Source organism: Urocampus carinirostris, chromosome 9, assembly GCF_059441175.1.
Source record: "Urocampus carinirostris isolate Australia breed hairy pipefish chromosome 9, RoL_Ucar_1.0, whole genome shotgun sequence".
Lineage (NCBI taxonomy): Eukaryota > Metazoa > Chordata > Actinopteri > Syngnathiformes > Syngnathidae > Urocampus > Urocampus carinirostris.
Window position 1 is genome coordinate 11069341 of NC_142357.1, and position 20581 is coordinate 11089921.

The 20581-nt window shown below is 40.6% G+C and overlaps 1 protein-coding gene and 1 pseudogene across 5 annotated transcripts in view; both read right to left on the bottom strand.

Moving 5' to 3' along the window:
• Nucleotides 1-251: 251 nt before the first annotated feature.
• Nucleotides 252-341, bottom strand: LOC148359307 (U2 spliceosomal RNA; annotated as a pseudogene).
• A 5899-nt stretch (nt 342-6240) lies between these two features.
• Nucleotides 6241-20581, bottom strand: part of bcorl1 (BCL6 corepressor like 1) — a 45776-nt gene continuing 31435 nt past the window's right edge. For all 5 annotated transcript variants that reach the window (XM_088344515.1, XM_088344518.1, XM_088344514.1 and 2 more), the window contains exons 7-12: nt 20029-20289; nt 17564-17730; nt 12510-12655; nt 9747-9824; nt 7969-8140; nt 6241-7138 (exon numbers count right to left, since the gene is read on the bottom strand). In XM_088344515.1, coding sequence (XP_088200641.1) covers nt 6808-7138; nt 7969-8140; nt 9747-9824; nt 12510-12655; nt 17564-17730; nt 20029-20289 — 1155 coding nt within the window. In that variant the 3' untranslated portion in view covers nt 6241-6807. The remainder of the gene's footprint in view (nt 7139-7968; nt 8141-9746; nt 9825-12509; nt 12656-17563; nt 17731-20028; nt 20290-20581) is intronic.

The window sequence follows — 20581 nt, forward strand, 5'->3', positions numbered from 1 at the left end:
CGTTATCTATCCTGTCCATCACTTCCTGTCCGGTATCGACTCCATCTGTCTGATATCAACTCGGGCAATTGGGGGGATTTTGTAAGGTTTATTGTACTATATTCTTTATCAATTATCCATTATCCGTTATCGGTCAAATCATACGGTCAAATCATAATACGCTACAAAGCCAAGGGGCCGAGACACTTGCTCTCAGCCAAGAGGCTGAGTCAAGGTCCTAGCCACAGAGCCAAGCAGCGATCAGTGTGAATGCACCGTTCCCGGAGGTACTGCAATACCGGGACGATGCGTGGAGTGGACAGAGCAAGCTCTTATTCCATCTCCCGATTGCAAAAATCAAACACTCCATAGTTCTGAAATCCAGGTGATTGGACAAACCTGTCCCAAGTACAAACTGGTTAGGGGCCCTCTAGTGGACAGAGGTGCGCCAGACCCTAATATCGATCATGGACCTTTTTTATAAAGGGGTTATTGCCTATCCATTGATGCTTTTTTTTTTAAAAAAGAACCGCACATACACTATAATTGCAGGTTACAGTAAAACAATAAAAGTTTTTTATGTTACAGTTTATTTATTGCGTTCTTGCTCTTCCAATCAAATGGTGAATAAGACGTGGGTACATTTATTTGATTTCAAATACATTTTCACAAGCTGAGAACCTCTTAAGCGGAGAACAGGCAGGTTTCGTGGAGGGATGGAGCACCACAGAACAGATTCTTAATCGCATTCCATGTGAGTAGTTTCAACACCAGAGAAACCTTTCTCACGTTTATGTTGTTTTCAAGAAGGTGTTTGACAAAGTCTGGCAAGTTGCTTTATGGGCCACTATGCGGAAGTGCAACATTGGCCACAAACTAGTTCAGACTATTGAACAACTGTATGTCAATTCCAACAGTGCATTACTGATCAATGGTATCATTGGTGCATGGTTTCGAACCACAGTCTGTGTCGAACAAGGCAACTTTATTTAACATCTTCCCGGAAAGGATCATGTCCAAAACTCTGGAGCAACATGAAGGTACAGTCAGTATAGGGATACACAACATTACTAACCTCCATTTTGCTGATGTTATTTCCGGATTGGCAAGAGACAAACAGGAACTCAAAGAGCTGGTCAATCGCCTGGAAAAAGCGTCAACCCAGTACGGAATGGAAATCAGCACGCAAAAACATCTACAAGGTATCACCAAAAACACCCATCAACCACAGAGAGTTTGAATATGTCACAAAATTGAAACATCTTGGAGAAGTCATATCAGAAAAGGGGTCAGAACCAAAAACCAAGGCCAGGATCGCTTAAACCATGGCCACACTTGCCAAACTTAAACCCATCTAGAGGGACAAGAACATTGCAGTGAAATCGAAGATCAGACTCATGCAAGCGCTGGTTACTTCCATCTTCCTCTAAGCTAGCGAGACATGGACTCTTACAGCAAAACTGGAAAAGAAAACCCAGGCCATGGAGATGCGATACTACAGGAAACATCTAGGCATCAACTACAAAGCCCATGTGACAAACAAAACGGTGCACAACACCATCACAGGGCACATTGGACCCTATGAAGAACTGTTGTCAACTGTGCGCAGACGGAAACTTCAGTGGTATGGTCACGTCACAAGATCATCAATACTGACTAAGATACTTCTCCAGGGAACAGACCAAGGGGGCAGGAGGAGAGGAAGACCGAAAAATAATTGGGCAACATTAAGGAATGGACTGGTGCCAACTTTGCCACGACCCCAAAACAGGCCAGGAAATGATAACAGTGGAGAAGGCTGCCCAGAGTGACGTCTTCATTAGTGTCTCGAAGACACAGGGAGATAAGGGATTCATGAACATGTATTTGTAAATTTGCCTGTGCCTCACCAGACACAGACCACAGTATACATTTTCATGATGTTTTAATCTTTTAAGATGGATTATTTGAGGGTTTTTTTCATAATCAGCAATATTGCAACTAAGATTAAGACCAGATGTATGACAATATTGTTTTTGTAAATGCAATGTAAAAGTAAATAACTTAATCACAATATTCCAATTAGTGTCATGATTGCAAATTGAGCGCAGCTGCGGCGGCTTAATTGGCGCCAACAGCCCGGACAGCTGATTGGCTGACACTCCCCTTTTAAACTCCGGCTTCCTCTTGGAAGCCGTCAGATCGTTACGCAAACTGTTGCCTTCAGCTCAGTAAGCCTTTTCGTCCGACTCTGTTTCTGCCCTGCTTTTTTCTGCCTGATCTTTGTTGCCAACCTGTTTCCGGACATGACTACGCCCCGTCCTGCCTGCCTGTTACCTGACCTGTTTTGCTCTGTTACCTGCCTGCCTCCCGCTACTGACCTTGCTTACAAACCCGACACCGCCTATGATCTCCAGTCCCGGCCAATGACTTGCTATTCCCGCCTGTCTCCGATCCTCCTCACCAGACATGGAAGTTCTACTTCTGCACCGCTCGCTCCTTTTGTCCGTCAACCATCGGATCGTGGAAGCAAGCCTTTCTCTCCCTCTTTGTCAATAAAAACTGAGAAAACGAGCGCTATTGGGTCCTGTGTTCGTTTCTGGTCTGTGACAATTAGTGAGACAGTAGTACTGTTTAGAAAAACTCAACTATGTTTCTTTTTTCAAAGTGTTTTTAAATGGTCGTCCCTTGCGACTTGAGAAGTCAGCAGAGAAAGGTATCTCTAAATTCCTTATTTTATATTGCAGTACAAAACCAAGACCACACAAATAAACGCTCAAGGCACTTTGAGTGGAACAAAAAGTTGTCAAATAACATTGTCAAACAAATGGCTGCCTGTTGAAATCGACTCTAAAGTTGCAGGGAGGCAATGCATGTGATGTGTTTCATCAGTTTCAACCTCCGCTTTGCTCAGCTGCAAGAAAACGTGAATTTGCAACATCTCACATGATGCAACCTCAAGCCTGGATGTAACCAGACTTTTCCCCTCTTCTAAATAAAATGCATTTAGCTTCATTTCGAGGAACTCGTCACGTCTCTTTTCAACCGCCTTCGCGGACATGTAATTGAATACGTAATAGGTGAGACAATTAACCGCTGTAAAATAATTAGTGGCTAGATCGGAATTCGAATGGGACGAGACGCTCAAAATGCTTTGCCGTTGGCGCTCTCTAGTGGACAGAACGAATAGTGTATAACTACAAACTAAATAGTTCGCTGCAACACGAATAACAAAAATTAATACCTACACTTGTAAGTAAATCTATAGAAAAACCTAAAGGGACACTGTGTAACATTTAACCGCTAAATGTCACTGTATTCTATAGTACAACCGATAACAGAAGCTGAAAAGCACAAGGAAGAACACATAATAGGGAGACTCACAGTGACCATACTGCACCAATGTTCTTCTTATTTTAGGGCATCCATAGCAGCAAGATGGCGGGCATTCATGCAAGCTCCCTGTAGGTGCGACTCATGTGATGTAAAAAAAGCACATTTCTCGACAAATAAATCAGTTGATGATGATGATTTAATCAAGAAGTATCTTTGATTAGAATCAGAAAATATTCCTTGCAACCTAAATCGCGACTGTGAGGGCGCTGACACTTTAACACTAGACCACCAGTGGTACGGATGACATATGAAAAGAGATCCGCGGGTTTCGAGAGTGTTCTCCATTCAGGCCCTGGTGCTGTGGAATGTTCTTCCCTCTGAGATTCAATATGCAACCTCAGTGGAACTGTTTAAATCTAGGCTTAAAACACACCTCTATTCTATAGCATATGAATAACCTTCATTTTATGTTGACAATATCTGTGTATTCTTTGTTTTTGCAACATCCATTGCAGCCTGGTCATCCTGGAAGGGGGATTACCTCATGTGCAGTCCCTTCTCAAGGTTTCTTCATTTTCCTCATGTTGGGGTTTTTGAGTTTTTCCTTGCCCTCATGTAGGTTTTAAATCCGGCTATGCTGTAATAATGGTCTGTACTAGTCATTCAGCCCTTTAAGACTTCTTATAATTAAGGGCTATACAAATAAACAGGACTTGACAATCACACTATTTTCACTCATGGTACCAGAAACACTGATTTGAATAGTTCATTTTGAGTTTAAACAGTCTCTCCACCTCTTCACTTGTAGGTCAATAACCTCTTATTAAAATATGTGAAAGGACTTGTTTAGTATTTTTATGAAGGACTAAGGTTTTCTGTCTTTCGCAACGTTATTGGTGCACAGGTGAAAAACGGTTCAGAATGCACAATGTTTCTGGCATCGGGGCGGCAGTAGCTCAGGAGGTAGAGCGATCGTTTTAGGATTAAGGGATCCCAGTTCGAATCCCGGCTTGTCCGTGTTACATGGCGAAGTGTCCTTGGGTAAGACATTGAACCCCCAATTACCCCCAATAAGCAGGTTAGCGCCTTACATGGCTGCACAGATCACGGCCGCTATTGGGAAATGTGAAGCACACTGTAAAGCGCTTTGGGAAGTCATTGACTTGAAAAGCGCTATATAAATGCAGATCATTTCATTTCATTTCATTTCATTTCATTTCACCGTGACATAAGATCTAATGCAGGGGTGTGCAATGTGGTATCCCCCCCTAAGAACAGCTGAAGAGCCAGCGTGCTCATTCTGAAAACAGCTCACCAGTGATAGTTCATTGAGATTTTCAAGAAGTGTTGTTTTTAGTAGTGGACTTGAGTCAATTTAACCTTCCAATAACTATCCTAGTAATAACATAGTATTAACATAGTAACATGATTATTTTAAAAACTCAACTCAAATGGGTTGCCCTTTGCGCCAATGAGTAACAAAAGCTCACAGCTTGAAAAAGGTTAGAGACTAACACCTTTTTGAATGTCAACTGTACCATGGGTGGCATAGTGGTAAAGAATTGGCGCCCTCACTGCCAAAACACCTGGTTAGAATCCCGTTGCATACAATTAATTGTAATGATCTTCGATTGATAAAGCATTGCTCAAGTACAGAAGCATATCGTAAAACCTCGTGTAGTAACACGCACTTATATTTACTGTATGCATTTTCAATGTTATCCACTGTTTTATGCAGTATGTGAGGAACACCAGGTTAAAGGACGCACTTTCTGGCCAATTTGGGGTTTTGAGGTGAGGCTCATGGTATAATGTTCGATTACCAGGACACAATTGCACCTTAGAAAAAAGAGAATCAATGTTATGGTTGACCACCATGCTAACTCACCAGCTATCAAGAGCGTTTTAATACTTCCGAAAGCATTTTAGAATAAATCTCCTTTTTTCAAAGTCAAATCTGGTTTCCATGAGTCTAAATAGTATACAGTAAATATTTGAGTGATTAGCTGCAAAAATGTGTATATTTGTAAGACACGTTCCTGGTACTTCTGCCAAGGGTTGCCCAGCTTCTGACAAAAGTCAACTTGGCCTCACTCAAGAAGTTTGAAAGTGTTGTCATCAACCCAGGTAAATATGTCTATCGTGAGGCCCGTTGGATTTCCTTTTTTATATATTTGTAAGACGTATGACAATTGAGGCGAGTATATTACTATTCATAGCTTCTGCTTCAGTTTGTTTATTTTTGTGGTAAGTTGGTGAAGATGAAAATCTGCATTCACTCACCTGTTAAAAATTAACATACTCAATAGAAATCATAAAAATCTTTTTTCCTATTGTTTGTGATTAAATTTGTTGTGCTTATAAAAAAGCCAATATCATTCTTCATTATTCTTCGTAGGGCACAGTACTGAAAATAAAGCTAGATATTTGCTGTTGACGTTTTTTTTTACTTTATCCGGCTCGCCTGACAATAAATGGTAAATGGTCTGCATTTATATCGCGCTTTTCAATTCAATGAAGACCTCCCAAAGCGCTTTACAATGTGCTTCACACTTACCTATTCACACACACACACTCACACACCAATACAAAGTCAGCCATGCAAGGCGCCTACCTGCTTATTGGGGGCATTAGGGATTCAGTGTCTTGTCCAAGGACACTTCGACAATTAACACGGGCGAGTCGGGAATCGAACCTGCGACCTCTTGATCCCAAGACGAGCGCTCTACCCTCCTCCTGAGCCGCCCTAATAAAAAGTCTGGTTCCAGTTCAACAGCCAAACCGAGTTTAACATGCCTGAGATAAAATATGAATTAAAAAAAAGTATGACTTACAATCATGCTTTATTTTCAATGTCTTAAAAAAGAATCAAATTAAAGTCCCTCGTAACACACCCGTGCTTTTTTCCCCCTCTTCCCACTAAACTTCAACCTTACATCTCTTAAATATCTTTTATTTTTTTTATTAAGTTTGTGATTCCAAACCAAAGCTTCATTGATTGTCAACACAAAAAAAACATTATAGCACCAGTACAATAAAACTGTACTTTCGCTTACTCAAATACTTCTCAAACCCGGGTCGAAGGGAATAAAGGGATCCTAATAAGTACGCGAAGCACCGACCATACAAAGCAACTTTTCATACATACACAAGAGGTCAAATATATTAAGGAATATTAAATAAAGCACGACAAAAGGAGGTGTGGACAGATGCAAAGAACATGGCCGCACGTGTCTGCTCCTGAAGAGTCCCCAAAACGAAACCAAAAGATTCAGGTCTGTGAGCTGTGTCGTTGCAGCTTGAAGGTCCATTCACCACAAAATAGATGAGGAAAGGGAGAATGGAACAAAGGCGTTTGGGGAAAGAAACTGGGCAGCTGGGCAGGGGGCGGTCCAATGATACGACTACTGTGCGATGGTTATGTCTCTGCTGGCCGCCGACTTCTCGGAACTTAAGTTCTGAACCTGAAAAGTGAACTCTCGGACGGAGATGTTTGGGTCTGTTTTCCGAGGGCTACCGACCCTGCGGCTTCTCCTCCTCTTCGCCATCCTCTAGGATGTGAATAGAGGAGCCCAGAAGTCTCTGGAGTTCTGGAACGCAGCCCACCAAATCCACAAAGCCCTCCTCCTCGGGGTGGTCTTCCTCTCCAGGTTCTCCCTCCTCCTTTCCTTTGTCCTTTCTGGAGGAGTCCAGAGGCAAGCACACCTGACTGACGAGTACCTGCCGGTCGAACTCGGCTGGAGGCAAACTGGCCACCTCCAAGTGAGGGTAGCGTGTGCGGAAGGTCCGGGCCGAAATCTTCAGGCGCTTTAGCACGTCTGACAGCAGGAACCAGTTGCAAAAACTGCAGGGGACACAACACGGAAATAGGATGAAGATATGACTTTTCTTAGAGTTAACATTTTCACCAAGGGGTGCACCGGAAATTCTAAACTATGAGCTGCTACTTTTTTGGTATATTTAAACACTGTTACTTTAAATACAGTGTGGCTTACTCTTTCTAACTGTGAGATGCTCTGTTTCACAATACATGCTTTTTAAATTCATTGTGAAAATATCTGAAAACATTCAAAAGGAATTACTACACATTTTTGCCAACAATATTTTATAATATAAAAGAAAACAAAATGGGAAGTGTGAGAGTACTGTACAACATTCTCACAATATTCTAACTACTTCACCCACAAATCAAGTCACTCATTAATACACCCGAATTAACAGCAGTGGGAAATATCCATGAAATACTCTACACTTCTCTTTCGGCCCTCAATGTTAGTTTCCTGGAGTTTTTGAATACTCAAGGAACGATGACAAACCGATGAAATGGGACCAGGTTCGGCGGTACCCACAATGACAACACAAAAAGGACAACATCCACAATTGTGTTGCAATCTGGCGCTATTCTCTACAGTACGGTTGCCCTGGCACTGTCGTCATGAAATCTGGGTCTCACGTTTAACATGACACAGCCCTCATTTTGTATTTTCTTTCCGCGCAGTAGTAAGTATATGCTCATCTTTGTGATCTCTAACTTTTGTTGAAGTGTTTTGTGATCACATTAGCAATTTGTAATCTACTAACTCAGGAACCTTCTGTGACTCAATGTTTCTGTAACCGCATTCAATGTTATCATACGTGCAGATCAGCTTTGGGAAAGGGCTTGAACTCACTCACCCTTGCGTTACAGACACCTGCAAGTGGTAACATGGCAGGAGGGGCTCCGAGGAGAACTCAAACACCAGGCTGTCCTTGTTGGATTCCCCTTCGGTGTTTGCGCTCTCTCTCTCCGCAGACTCCTGGCTTTTCTCCGACAGCAGGAAGTCCCAGCAGGGCTCCCCGCCTGCCTCTGTAAAATAGATTGGATTTCATAAACGCAGATTGAAAATACATAATTGTATGTGCAATACATTTGTACTCCGGACCATTTAACATTTACCATTTGCTCCATTGAGACTGGAAGCGCATTGGCACTTTTCTACCACTAGCGTCGGGAGCGCTGTGGAGCATTTCTACTGTTAAGGACACTCTGTTTTTATGCAGGCAATAATCCAATTGGAAACTGAATATTGGATATCTAAAATAATCAAAGTGAATCATATACATGCTTCGAAACAAACGAGTAACCCTGTATACATGGCCTTTGCAGTATTTGTTTTTTTCTCTTTTTATGTGTCTCTTAACCAATGCTAGTGTGTGTTATATATCCATTCTGCATACTCACAATAAGGGATACATTTCTGTTTTTACTATTGAGATTGCATAGGATGCCAGGGTTGTTTGTTATTTTGTCTGTTATTGCTAACTGTTGTTGGTTATTTGGTTATTACGCTCTGGTTACATCATCGTCACTAATGGCCAATCGTGTTCCTGTTCTTTGATTCTCAGACCTTTAGAGCAAATCTGCTTTTTGTAACCTAGGGGATTTAAAAAGAAAGTGCTCAGGAGAGGTCCTTTAAAATAGATTGGAATTTTTGTATCTTGAGGTTTTTGTACATTCGTACAGTCTGTCCCGTATCTTGTTCCAGTATCCGGTATTGATTCCGTCTGTCCTGCATCTTGCTCGTGCTCGGTGTCTTGCTCAGTCCCGTCCTGTCCGGGATCTTGCTGTTTTATCCAGTATCCTGTATCGATGCGGTCTGTCCCGTCCTGTCTGGTATCTTGCGCCAGTATCCGTTATCGATCCTGCCTGTCCCGTGCTGTCCGGGATCTTGCTTGTGTATCCAGTATCAGGTATCGATCACGTCTGTTCCGTCCTGTCCGTTATATACTCATGTATCCCGTATCTAGCCTTATCCCCCTTGTTTTATAACATTATCTTCTCTGTTCCTTTATCTTCTTGGCTCATACCTCACTGTGAATGTATAAAACTGGAGTGTCATGCCCAATTTCGTTGTCACAATATGTTAACCCATTTTGTAACAATGACAATAAAGGTATATTCTGTTCTATTCTATCTGGTATCGATCCCGTCTGTCCTGTCCGCTTTCGATCTCGTCTGCCTCTGGCTTCCTGCTTTCCCAGCGCCTGACTTCTCTGTCTCACTTCTTCCGCCCAGCGATCGTCGAATCACTGGCGTTTGTGTTCACGCGCATGAATGCCCCATCCTCCGTCTGTTCGGGTTCTGACAGGTTTGTGTGGAAACCATGGTAGTTAACTACTAAATTTGTTTGAAATTGTGTTGCCATGTGCTTCAAGGGATTCTGGTTTCATAGACATTTCGAGCAAAGAACTTAAGTCTCTAACATGATACTTGAAAAACATACCATCTTGTGTTGTTTGATACCTATATTCAAAATATGTGCTAACATTAACACCGGAAAAGGTAAGAGTAATCGGTGTGTGTATGTGAGTGCAAAACGTTTGTGAAACAATAACTGCACAAGATCGTTACTCCTACTCCGGCAAGCCTCAACTCGTCTTACTCTTCTGCTCAGAATGCTTTCCGAACTTACCGAACAAGGAGCTGCTGTAGAAATCCCAGTGCAAGGTGCGATCCTGCTCACCCCGTCCCTCCAGGTCGGTGAAATACTCTGCAACAACAACGGCAGGAAGAGTTGCAAAACATACCATCTCGTGTTGTCATGCCGACTGAATATTGTGAGCAGACGAACAGGAATCACTAAGGTGGTATCACTAAATCAAATTTGAGCGGAGAAATCATTCAAACAACTTGAATTGATATACAGCGATACCTCTACTTGAACGACTGTATTCGGACATAACTGTATTTGATCCAAAAAAAATGTTCTTCGGCATTTGAACGAAAAATCGGAACTTGAACTAAACCGAACACGCCCGTACATAAACCGTGGCCAAGTGGGATGAGCCGCCATCTTGGTTACTCCTGCCTGGTCTGTTATCATCATTTTGAGATGTCAGTCAACAACACGAGATGAGAATGTATTGTGATCAAGAGTGCTTTATTGCATTCTGGAGGAAATTGCCGGCTAGTGAAACTGCAGCAGAGCCAACAACATTTGAAAGGATTCCTCTCACCCCGACCACCACCTCTTTGACCTGCTGCCCGGTAGTAGGCACTACAGGTCCCTTAAAACAAGGACCAACAGGTTAAGTTACAGTTTCTTTTCCAGGGCCATCACCGCTCTAAACAAATGCACAAGAAAAATAAATTGCCTACGTATAGAAAAATGGGTATTCATATTTTATTAGAGATATCGACTTATTTTGAAATGATGTAGCTGCTAAGTGTCATTGCACTATTATCATGAAGCCAGTCTCCAAACACTACTTTGTAAATATTTTTGCTTACTTACATTCTTTTCCAACATTCTTCTTATCTTTTAAGTCTTTATTTCATCTTTATCCTGGAATGTCATGTCCTATTGTAAAAGGTCACTATGTTGGAGTGGCAGGCTGTGCGTTTCACAACTAGGCCTCGTAGCAGAGGTAATATTTGAAGCCTAAAATTTGTAATCATTCCGTTCAGGTCAGGCTTTTCTCTTGATGACTTTTTTCTTTTTATAATCTACCAATCATTGTCTCTCTGCCATTTATTTCAAGTGCCAGGCATCTTAAGGACGTACTGCTGGTCCAATTTTCAACCTGTCAAAATAACAGACGGCCTTAAAATTTTACGGTTAACACTTCAACACATCTGTCAATGTTGGAAAATTATTGGTCAATGTAACCTCTGCAGACACAGAAATATAAATGGTGTAAATGTTTATAAAGTATTGTTTAACTTGGATTATGTTACAAAAGATAGGCTTTAAGTATAGCGCGTCTGCAAAACAAGAGAATCCTCACAAATAAAATAATAAATTTCGGGCTCGGTCCAGCAAATCAAGTTAACTAATCAGGTTTCCGTCATTTCTAGATGATGTCTGCTTATCTGGAAAAGTCCGTCTACAAAATAGCAATGCAAGTAAATCTGCGACCAAATCGATTTCTTCCCCTCTTTTGGCCATTGTGGGTTGACAAAAACCCTAATAAATCAACAGAACAATATATTTGCTTGTGCAGCTCATCCTCAAGTTTAACCTGGTTGTCCAGGTTTACTGCTACCTAGCTGAGCTTTCCTTACGATTTCTAGCAGGCTCTCTTCCACCAACTCCAAATCTGATTGACCGAACCAGCTTTATTGAACACTTAAATTATTATTTTAAGGCCTTCAAAAGTCTTTGTGAAGGCCTCCGGGGAGATAACAAGTAATGGTTGAAATGTGGTTGATTAAATGCTTTAATATGAAAGAGCAGAATTGTAAAGAGCACAACCAGGGGTAAGCAATGAAAGGAAGCAGAGACATTTTGGAATTATTTGTTAAGTATTTATGGCATGATTCAGAAATTTTTTAGGCCAGGAGTCAAGGCCTAGCAGGCCCTAATGGTGGGCTGTTAGGGCTTTTGTTGTTATTATTAACAATGAATATAATCTAATCTTAATTTTAAAGATAATAATGGGTCCTTAAAAAGTTAGTGATTAAGAGAAGGAATACAAAAAAACCAAGAACAATCGGATTGAAGCAGGAAATTTTTGTGAAATACGAGAATGGTGTACGGGTGACTGCCATCGAAGTTCTTCTAAAAGGTACAAATTGTTTCATATTTTTATCTTTATTATGTTTAATAATTATTAAATACAAATTTAAATAATTATCATTATTTAATGGGTATCTTGCAATGCGTAGGAATGTTTTATACTAGGCACCATTACTTTTTATGAGAAAAATGTTTCCTTATTTGAACAATGTCGTGTGCAAACGCTGATCCCGAACGGATTATGGTGGAGTACCGAGGCATCACTGTTCAGTACAGTGTACTTGACCTCCTGATTTCCCAAAACATGGACGTTATGGCCACTTCTCACTAAATTGAGAAGTTAACACATGGACTGCCAAAATTGAGATTTTGACGACTATAGCAGTCAATGGCACGGACGGAAAATTTGGATTGTGCGCAATGCAGGTTGGGAAAAAAGTCAAAATAAATTCCAGCATTTAAATAAATTGATCAGAAACAGCCGTTTAGATTGCTCGTATTTAAAATCATCAAAGCATGCCTGAAAAGTGTAATTTAGTTGGAACAATGATGTGAGTCAGCTGAAAATATATCAATATTTTAGTTGCTAAAAACTGTATTCCAAAAATAATTACAGATGTTACGAAGTGATGTCTGATTTTTCAGCTAGTATATTATTTAGCACCACTTCTGCAAAATCACCTCCTGAAAAAACATCTTTAGGCTGGTGGCACTCACCTGTTAGGAAGGTTTTCATGGTGGCGCTGTGGGCCAGTTTGACCGGGGTGTGGCCAGAGTAGGTGGCCAGAGTCGGGTCAGCGCCGTGGTTGAGGAGCAACCATACAATAGGGAGGTTGTCGCTCGCCACCGCGTCGTGAAGTGGCCTGTTGGGGACCAAAATATCCAAACTCTTATAATGTTAACAAAACTAACACACCAAATAATTAACGTAAATTTAGAGAAGATGAGTTATTTTCATTCATTATATTTGACTCAACGGTTGTCAAAAATGCTAACAAAGAATTTATTTATTTATTTAAATACATTAGTTTTGCAAATACCTTTCTTTTTTAAATCAAAATAATTCAAAAGTTGCCTTATGATGAAAATTGTGCAAAACTTATTATTAAAGAGGCACTGTGTAAAATGTGCCCACTCAACGTTGCTGTATTGTGTAGTGCAACCAAAAAAAGTGCTACAAAGCACAAGAGAAATGACAGACTACAGAGACTCAAAGTGACCAAAGCGCACCATTTTTCTTGTCATATTTCTTGCAGGGCCTTTTACAAAGTTAAGAATTTTGGGCATACGTTTAGCGACAGGATAGCGGACAATCATGCCAGCTCCTTCTGGTGTTTTGTAAAATAGATACAGATTTCCTGACCAACAAGTATATAAAAAATGTTTCTTTTTTTATTCTCCAAATCAATACAGTGGGACCTCGCTACTTCGCGGTTCGACGTTCGCGGATTCAGAGCTTCGCGGTCTGTAATGGTAAAAAAATAAAAATAAATACAAGTGAGGCGGAAGCTGCACCAAAACCGCGCGCCTGTGTTGTGCCCAAATCCGACTCCCGTACAAAATCCCCCCCCCCCCCCCCCCCCTCCGCGCGGGGGGAGGATTCTGCGCTTCCGACAGGCTGGCCTCCGCGCGGAGCGCTGGACCTGCTCGGCTTGTCGCGGTGTCGTGCGTATCGCGCCCGAAAGTACCGGGGCTGCGGGTTAGGGGCTCGCTCGCGAATAATAAGGATAAGCGGTGCAGATAATGAGATATTTATTTATTTTTGAAGGGGCGTCGCTACTTCGCAGATTTTCACTTTTTTCCCATTAACCGCGATAACCGAGGTCTTACTGTATTTTCTTTTAAAATTACCACTAGAAGGCGCCAGATAATCAAAATGACCCTATAATATAAATAGAAAAATGCTCTGTATCGTAACAAAGTACAACATGGAACAACAGCATTATCTAGCTCGGTGCTACGACCACTCGACATCAAGCGCTCGGTGCTACGACCACTCGGGAGTGTTTATTAGCCACGGACTGCTATGTCAACAAGACCCAGCGGCCTACAAAGCAGCGAAGCAGAGTGGCAAGACAGCGGCGTGACGAGGAAGCGGGCCGGGCTAACAGCTAGGCTAAAGGCTAACCCCTCTAACATCCATTTTGCTCTCCAACGTTCGCTCTCTGGACAATAAACTGGACCATTTAACAACTGGAAGTGGCATCGAACCGCGAGATGACGAACTACTGCGCTAAAATTCTGACGAAGACATGGTTAATCTTATCTATCCCGGCTGACGTTCAAAGAACCTGTGCGGGTCAGATGTATCAACATTTCGTTCTGTATACACGTGTACACGAATGACAATAAAGTAAATCTGAATCTGAATCTAGTGGCCAAAAAGTGTTTCATACATTAAAGTATTATGGCGATAAGGTTCAATTTTGTCCTGGATTTTGTCTCCTTGCTTTATTTGTCTTTTCCTCTGAGTGCTTGCACGTGATCTTAAGAGGCGAATTGTTAAACATGAGCCGGCTTTTTTACATCAAATCTCAGCTCCCAATTAGGTAACTGGCGCTCATTATTTACTTCACTACAAAGTGATTTTTGCATGACGGATGGCTACTTTCAATGGTTGTTTACTTTCCTTAATTTTGCGATTCATTGCGTTTAAATGAGGCACAAAACGTATATTGCAACCCAGTGTTCTGGACACACTGGGTTGCGGGCCAGTATCGGGACACAGGAAGTCATTATGTTTGATCTCATCATCAAATTACTTTTGCTCACAATCCCACGTTGTAAAGAAGCATTATGGGAAAGAGTTCCGCCAAAAGAACAATGTGAGTAAAAAATAGGGTGATGATGAGATAAAAATCGAATGTCTTTTTCTCTGTCATCTAATTTGGTGGTTCTCAACTGGTCTGACTTCAGGACCCATCATCCTAACCTAATTACAAAGCGTGACGCAATCAAGAAAAAAATACTTCAAATTAACTGTATATAATGACTGTGAAGTTTAAACCATAGACAGTAGAATATATTCACATTGCTTTATTTAAAAAATAAAATGCCCAACAAAACCAAATAAAAGTAATAATATTTCCTTTAATGCTCAATAAGCTGCATTTTTAATGAAATAAAAAACGCTTCACTTTAATAGTTTCAGACATGTTTTAAAAGACTTAACACAATAAAAGTGCAACTACTGAGATATATTGCACAGAACAGACTGAGGTTTTTGTACTCCTTTGTCTTTAAGAAAATAAAATCCATATATCACTATCAGTATTTCACTATCTTAACAACAAACAAACAGACACACTTTACCAGGTGTCAATTCACATTTGCAGAGCATTATCGCCATCTATTGTTAAGGAGTGTTCATGATAGAGCTGCACGATTAACCAAAATCTAATCGACATTACGATGATACTTAGTGCAATTGTGTAATCCCATACCACTGCGGGTTTTTTAAAGATTTATAGTCAGCAACCATAACAAAGCTTACAGTAAGAGGACGCTGTTTACTTAAATTTAACATTTTAATGATACTGTAGAATTGACCAGAAATCTTAATCCAAGACATACCGAAAGTACCGTATTTTCCGCACTATAAGGCGCACCGGGTTATAGGGCGCACCCCGAAAAAATAGTTTTTGGTCCTATATTTGACATATATAAGACGCACCGGATTATAAGGCGCTACAATGGGAACGTCGACAAAACAGTCAGATAGTTCAGTCAAACTTATTACCCCCTTAACATTCCCAAAGCTTGCAAAGACGCAAATACGTGTCGAGAACACGTGCGGATGCGGTGTCCGTACGATGTCACTCAAATGCATCGTTCCATCATTCGGAAGGTTAAAGTCTTGGGATTCAAGAAATGCCAACCATTCCTTAGTTTCTATTTTCTTTTTCACTCGCAACTTTACTGTGCATATGACAATAAACACTTGGAATTGAGTTTAATTTAAAAATAGACACTCCATTCCATCCATTATCTGCACCGCTTATCACAGAAACATCGAGTTCAGTCTGAAACAAGATACAGGGAAAATATATAGCCAGAGTAGCTCACCGAAGTCGTTGTGTTCAATAATAATGTGCAGCCATGGTCCTCTTATATCCGTGAGTTTAGTAAATCCAGGAGAATAAAATATTTACAAATACAGAAAAGTAAAAAATGCTTTCTGTATGCCGTCAACCACGTGCTATACACATTCATCTTTTTCGGCCAATTGCAGGCTTTGTTTTGCCGCTTCAGCCTATGCCAGCCTGTAAATGATAAAAAGGATCCGCCCCTTGACCTCCGAATAACTTTAGCCAATAGTGATCGATTCAACTGATGATTGACACATCTTTTTCGGCCAATTGCAGGCTTTGTTTTGCAGCTTAAGCCTATGCCAGCCTGTAAATGATAAAAAGGATCCGCCCCTTGACCTCTGAATAACTTTAGCCAATAGTGATCGATTCAAATGATGATTGACACATTGGTTAGCCAATGAAACGCCGGTAAATAAATCCCAGCATACACCGCGGACTTGGCGTTCGGGGGAAAATCTAGTCGGCGGCTGCAAGTTAGTTTGAAGACTTTGCGACTTATTATTGATCCATAAATAAGGCGCACTGTATTATAAGGCGCACGGTCAGCTTTTGAAAAAAATCAAGGCTTTTAGGTGCGCCTTATAGTGCGGAAAATACGGTAAATTGAATTGAACCGTTTGGAGAATCTGAATGGTTTTGGTCACTTATAAAAGCTAACTCTCTGAAATTTTGTCCCCAACTGAAACAATCACTGCAAGTGTTACTAACATTGAGAAATTTAAGTTGGAACACACGGAAATGGTGGGCTTTTATTCTCGCCTGAATTCTTTTTTCGCATGCACATGCAAGATGTGTAGCATGGGCATTTTAGCTGGAAAACAGCTGGGACAAATGCATAAAACCTTACCTACTCCCAGGTCAAATTTTATCCCAATCTGACAAAACTAAACATTAGTATTTTGCACATTTTTCTAAGGGTATGTCTATGCGTTTCTTAAGGTGGCCATTTGGAGACACCAAAAGGATCAGTGACTGGTGACATCATACAAACATGTCTTTGCTTCTTAACAATCTTAAGGCTCTGTGTCAATAGTAATAGCCCCTCGATGCATAATTGATGAAATGACCCCATGGGTTGTAAGTTTTAAAATCTTTGAAAAAAAAAGTTAATATTGTCATATTTCAAGCATTCTTCATAAAAACCCGTGTATGAGACGATGCCATTAGGATTTTTATTTTACACCCACAAATTATCGACCCCAATCATGGAAGAGTGTATGTACTGGTAGATCATGCATCCAAGGGTTATGTACTTACAAAAAAAAAAACTAGCACAGAACTTGCACTTTCCTTTTTATGGCATCGAAATTACAAAGCTGGTCTGAAAAATCACAATTAGTTTTTTTCCCCCAAATCGTGCAGCCCTAGTTCATTAACATCATTAGTTCCCCCTTAACATTATTTTGCCAAAAGCCCTGCTACTCACTGAAAATGGGTCTGGGACCCACTTTTGGATCCCAACCCACTAGTTGAGAAACCCTGATCTAGATCCCTAGTGTTCCAGCTATGTTAATATCGGGGTGGGCCGCGAGAGTACAGTATAGTCAGACATTAAATCGTTCCATGGCACTCAAAAGGTTGACCACCACTGTTGTAAACACTCACACTAAAATTCTGACTATTTGTGCGTACAAAATAAAAGGAGTTTCTTCTTCCTCTTGTAGAATGCATAATTCTTACCGTGTCCCATCCTGGGCACTGCAGTTTACATCGGCGCCATGTTTGAGCAACATCTGGACAATCTGAGTCCAGCCGCGAGAAGACGCCTCGTGGAGGGCCGTGTAGCCTGCGTTGTCTCTCCGATTCACCTCTCTGACATCTTTTTCTAGACAGTACTGCACCACTTCCTGATAAAAGCACCCATACAAAGTCAAATTCCTGTTGAATGGACATTTACCTAATTTTTCACACTGTGAGGCGCTCCGGATCATAAGGCACAACTCCAAAAATGTGAAATATTTATTATATATATACAGGGATGTGATTTGACCAAAGTGAAATCATCTGAAAATTAGGCGGGGGTCTGGGGGCCGCGGGCACCCAGCTAGGTCCAGGGCAGTGCCCTGGTAGGGGGACAAGTGGGGCAAAGCCCCCCGGAGCTCATGGGTTTTACGTTTTTTTAAGTACTTTCAATGCACTCAGATGACAAAGAAATAGACAAAACAACAGCATAAATTTTCAATGTATTTTGAACTATCCCATATAAAATTACAGTTTAAGTCAACTCAAAATCAGTCACATTAAAAAACATTGGACTGCCTTTGCTTTTAAAAACTATCACTGAGAATATCATCATATCTAACTCATGTGATTACTAAGTTAACATATAAATCATGTTGAAGAGTTCAAATTTCATGAAGAAATAATTGTATCATGACCAAATGAAAAGTAACTCATATTAGAACATACCACAAATGTCTTTGTTATAGCAGAAGATGTTATCTATAAATGAAAGTACAATAAGTATAGGCCCTACAGTAAAGTGTTGGTGTAATGTACACATGAAAATCTATTATTGTAATTGTTAAATATTTATGGCCATTTTTATTACGTTATAATATTTTCGAAAAAAAGGGGAAAACTGTCAAATAAATTTGATAAGTTTACCACCTACCTCAAAATTCACGACTCTATCAGCAACTGGTACAGGTTTTTGGGGTGGATCACGTCTCTCTATTACCGCTTCCGTTTGTGGTGTCAATAAGGGATGGAGGCCTTAAAGTTTTGGAGTTTTCGTTTGGGCACAGAAACTACCAGCGATGGAATAATTTGTTGTTCTTGACTGGAGTTCTTTCACGTGTTTTTTGCTCTTTGTGTGACTTTCAAGAGCTTTGAAACCTCTCCCACCATAGACAATGGTATCATGGCATCAAATGCAAAGCGCTTTCCCGGCACGATCGATCTTCCGAATAAAGTCACTGAACAAATTCGTCACAGTCTTCTCTCCAACATTTGTAGATAATTCCTTCTCCAACCAGTGCGATCGAAACTTGTTTTTTACGATCTTATCAATTTCTTTACCTCGCGGAGCATCTTTGCGTTCGATCTCGGACATCTTTCTTTAAACACTCGGCAAAAACGTGTGAGAAATGAACAATGGCATACTCCTACGCCTTTATAACAAGCGCGTTTATTGGTCAACACAGAGACTTCAACCAATCGCAAGTACGTTTCATTTCAGTTACGGAAACACTAAAATGGAATGCTGTAGAGACGAAATCGGTTTATTTACCAATTAAAAAATCGGAAATCTTAAAATTTTATTTTTGGAGATTAAAAAAGCGGAATTCCCTGTAAAATCACATCCCTGTATATATAAGATGGGACCGGACTAAAAAGTACATAGAATTAAAGGCTAGAGTTGCACTGAAATTAAATATCACATTTGTGCATTAATTGATCAGTCGAAATATATCTGGCGATAAGAAGTGCAAATATTACATGCAACCATGTTGGAGACCCCTGCAATAGACCACTGGGGATACAGACGATACACAAAAAGGCGTTAGGTATTATGTCATCATCTTCAGTCTATTCTCAGTCTCAGTACATCGTTGATTTTATTATTGGGCCCGTAAAGGACCACAGAAATAAAATTTTAAGCGCACGAGATTCTAAAGTGAATGGAGAAAAAGGCATTGTGGGAAGTAATTTTGGGCAGACAAAAATATAGTAATTAACACATGGCCACACATATTTAACAACCTTTAACGCTTACAATTATTAGCTTGAGGTAAGATATAGCTAAAGTTTTTTTTTAAATAAATTCTAAATCACTTTGTTTACTCATTTCTCTAACATTTGTATCTAGTACCATGAATAAAAATACTGTGATAATGAGATAAGACCTTTTGTATTCTCCAACACCAATATCTCTAGTGGCCTGGTGGTTAGGATTGGGCACTCTTACTGTTGCTATCCTGGTCCGATACCTGTTACCAACATTGTTATGCTATTGTGATCAGTGATAAATACCGGCTGATCAAGAATTGTAAAAATATATGATAACTCACTGGTATGCACTTTCAATTGTTTCTGTACATAAGGCGCACTGGATTATAAGGCATACATCTAAATTTCTTCCCAATTTGGGATTCTTGGGTGCCACAGCCCAGAAAATAGAATAATTTGAATGTAACTTTTACCTGATAGCCCAAACGGGCCGCACGCTGCAGCAACGTCTCCCCAGCATTTTTATTGACAATCAGCCGGCGCACCTCAGGAGGGATGGGACATTTGGGGGTCGACTCTGGGCTGCTGTTTTTCCCTGATGAGCTCTTTTTCCCTGACGGGGACAAAGGCTCGCTCTTGATAATGGGTGGGGGGCTACTGTTCTCTGTAGGAGCGTCCTCATCCACAGCCGCAGGGATGGTGCGTTTACCCAAGCTACTGCGCTTTGTTTTGGTCTAAAACACAGGGGAAGGAAAGAGAGTGATGACTTTAGTCAATTGGAACACTTTGTGGTCTGTGTTAATAGGTGAACTTTAGACAAAGGAACAGAAGGATTATTTTAACACATCACTGAGCCACACGAGGGCAGTGGTGTCTTAAGTATTTTGGTCATCTAACCCACGTATGTCAAACATACATCCCGTAGGCTCATTGGATGATTCAATCCGGCCAACTTTATACATTTCTGAGTATGTAAAAAAAAAAAAAAAAGATTCTCTAGATCAGAGTTATGATTTTTTTTTTTAA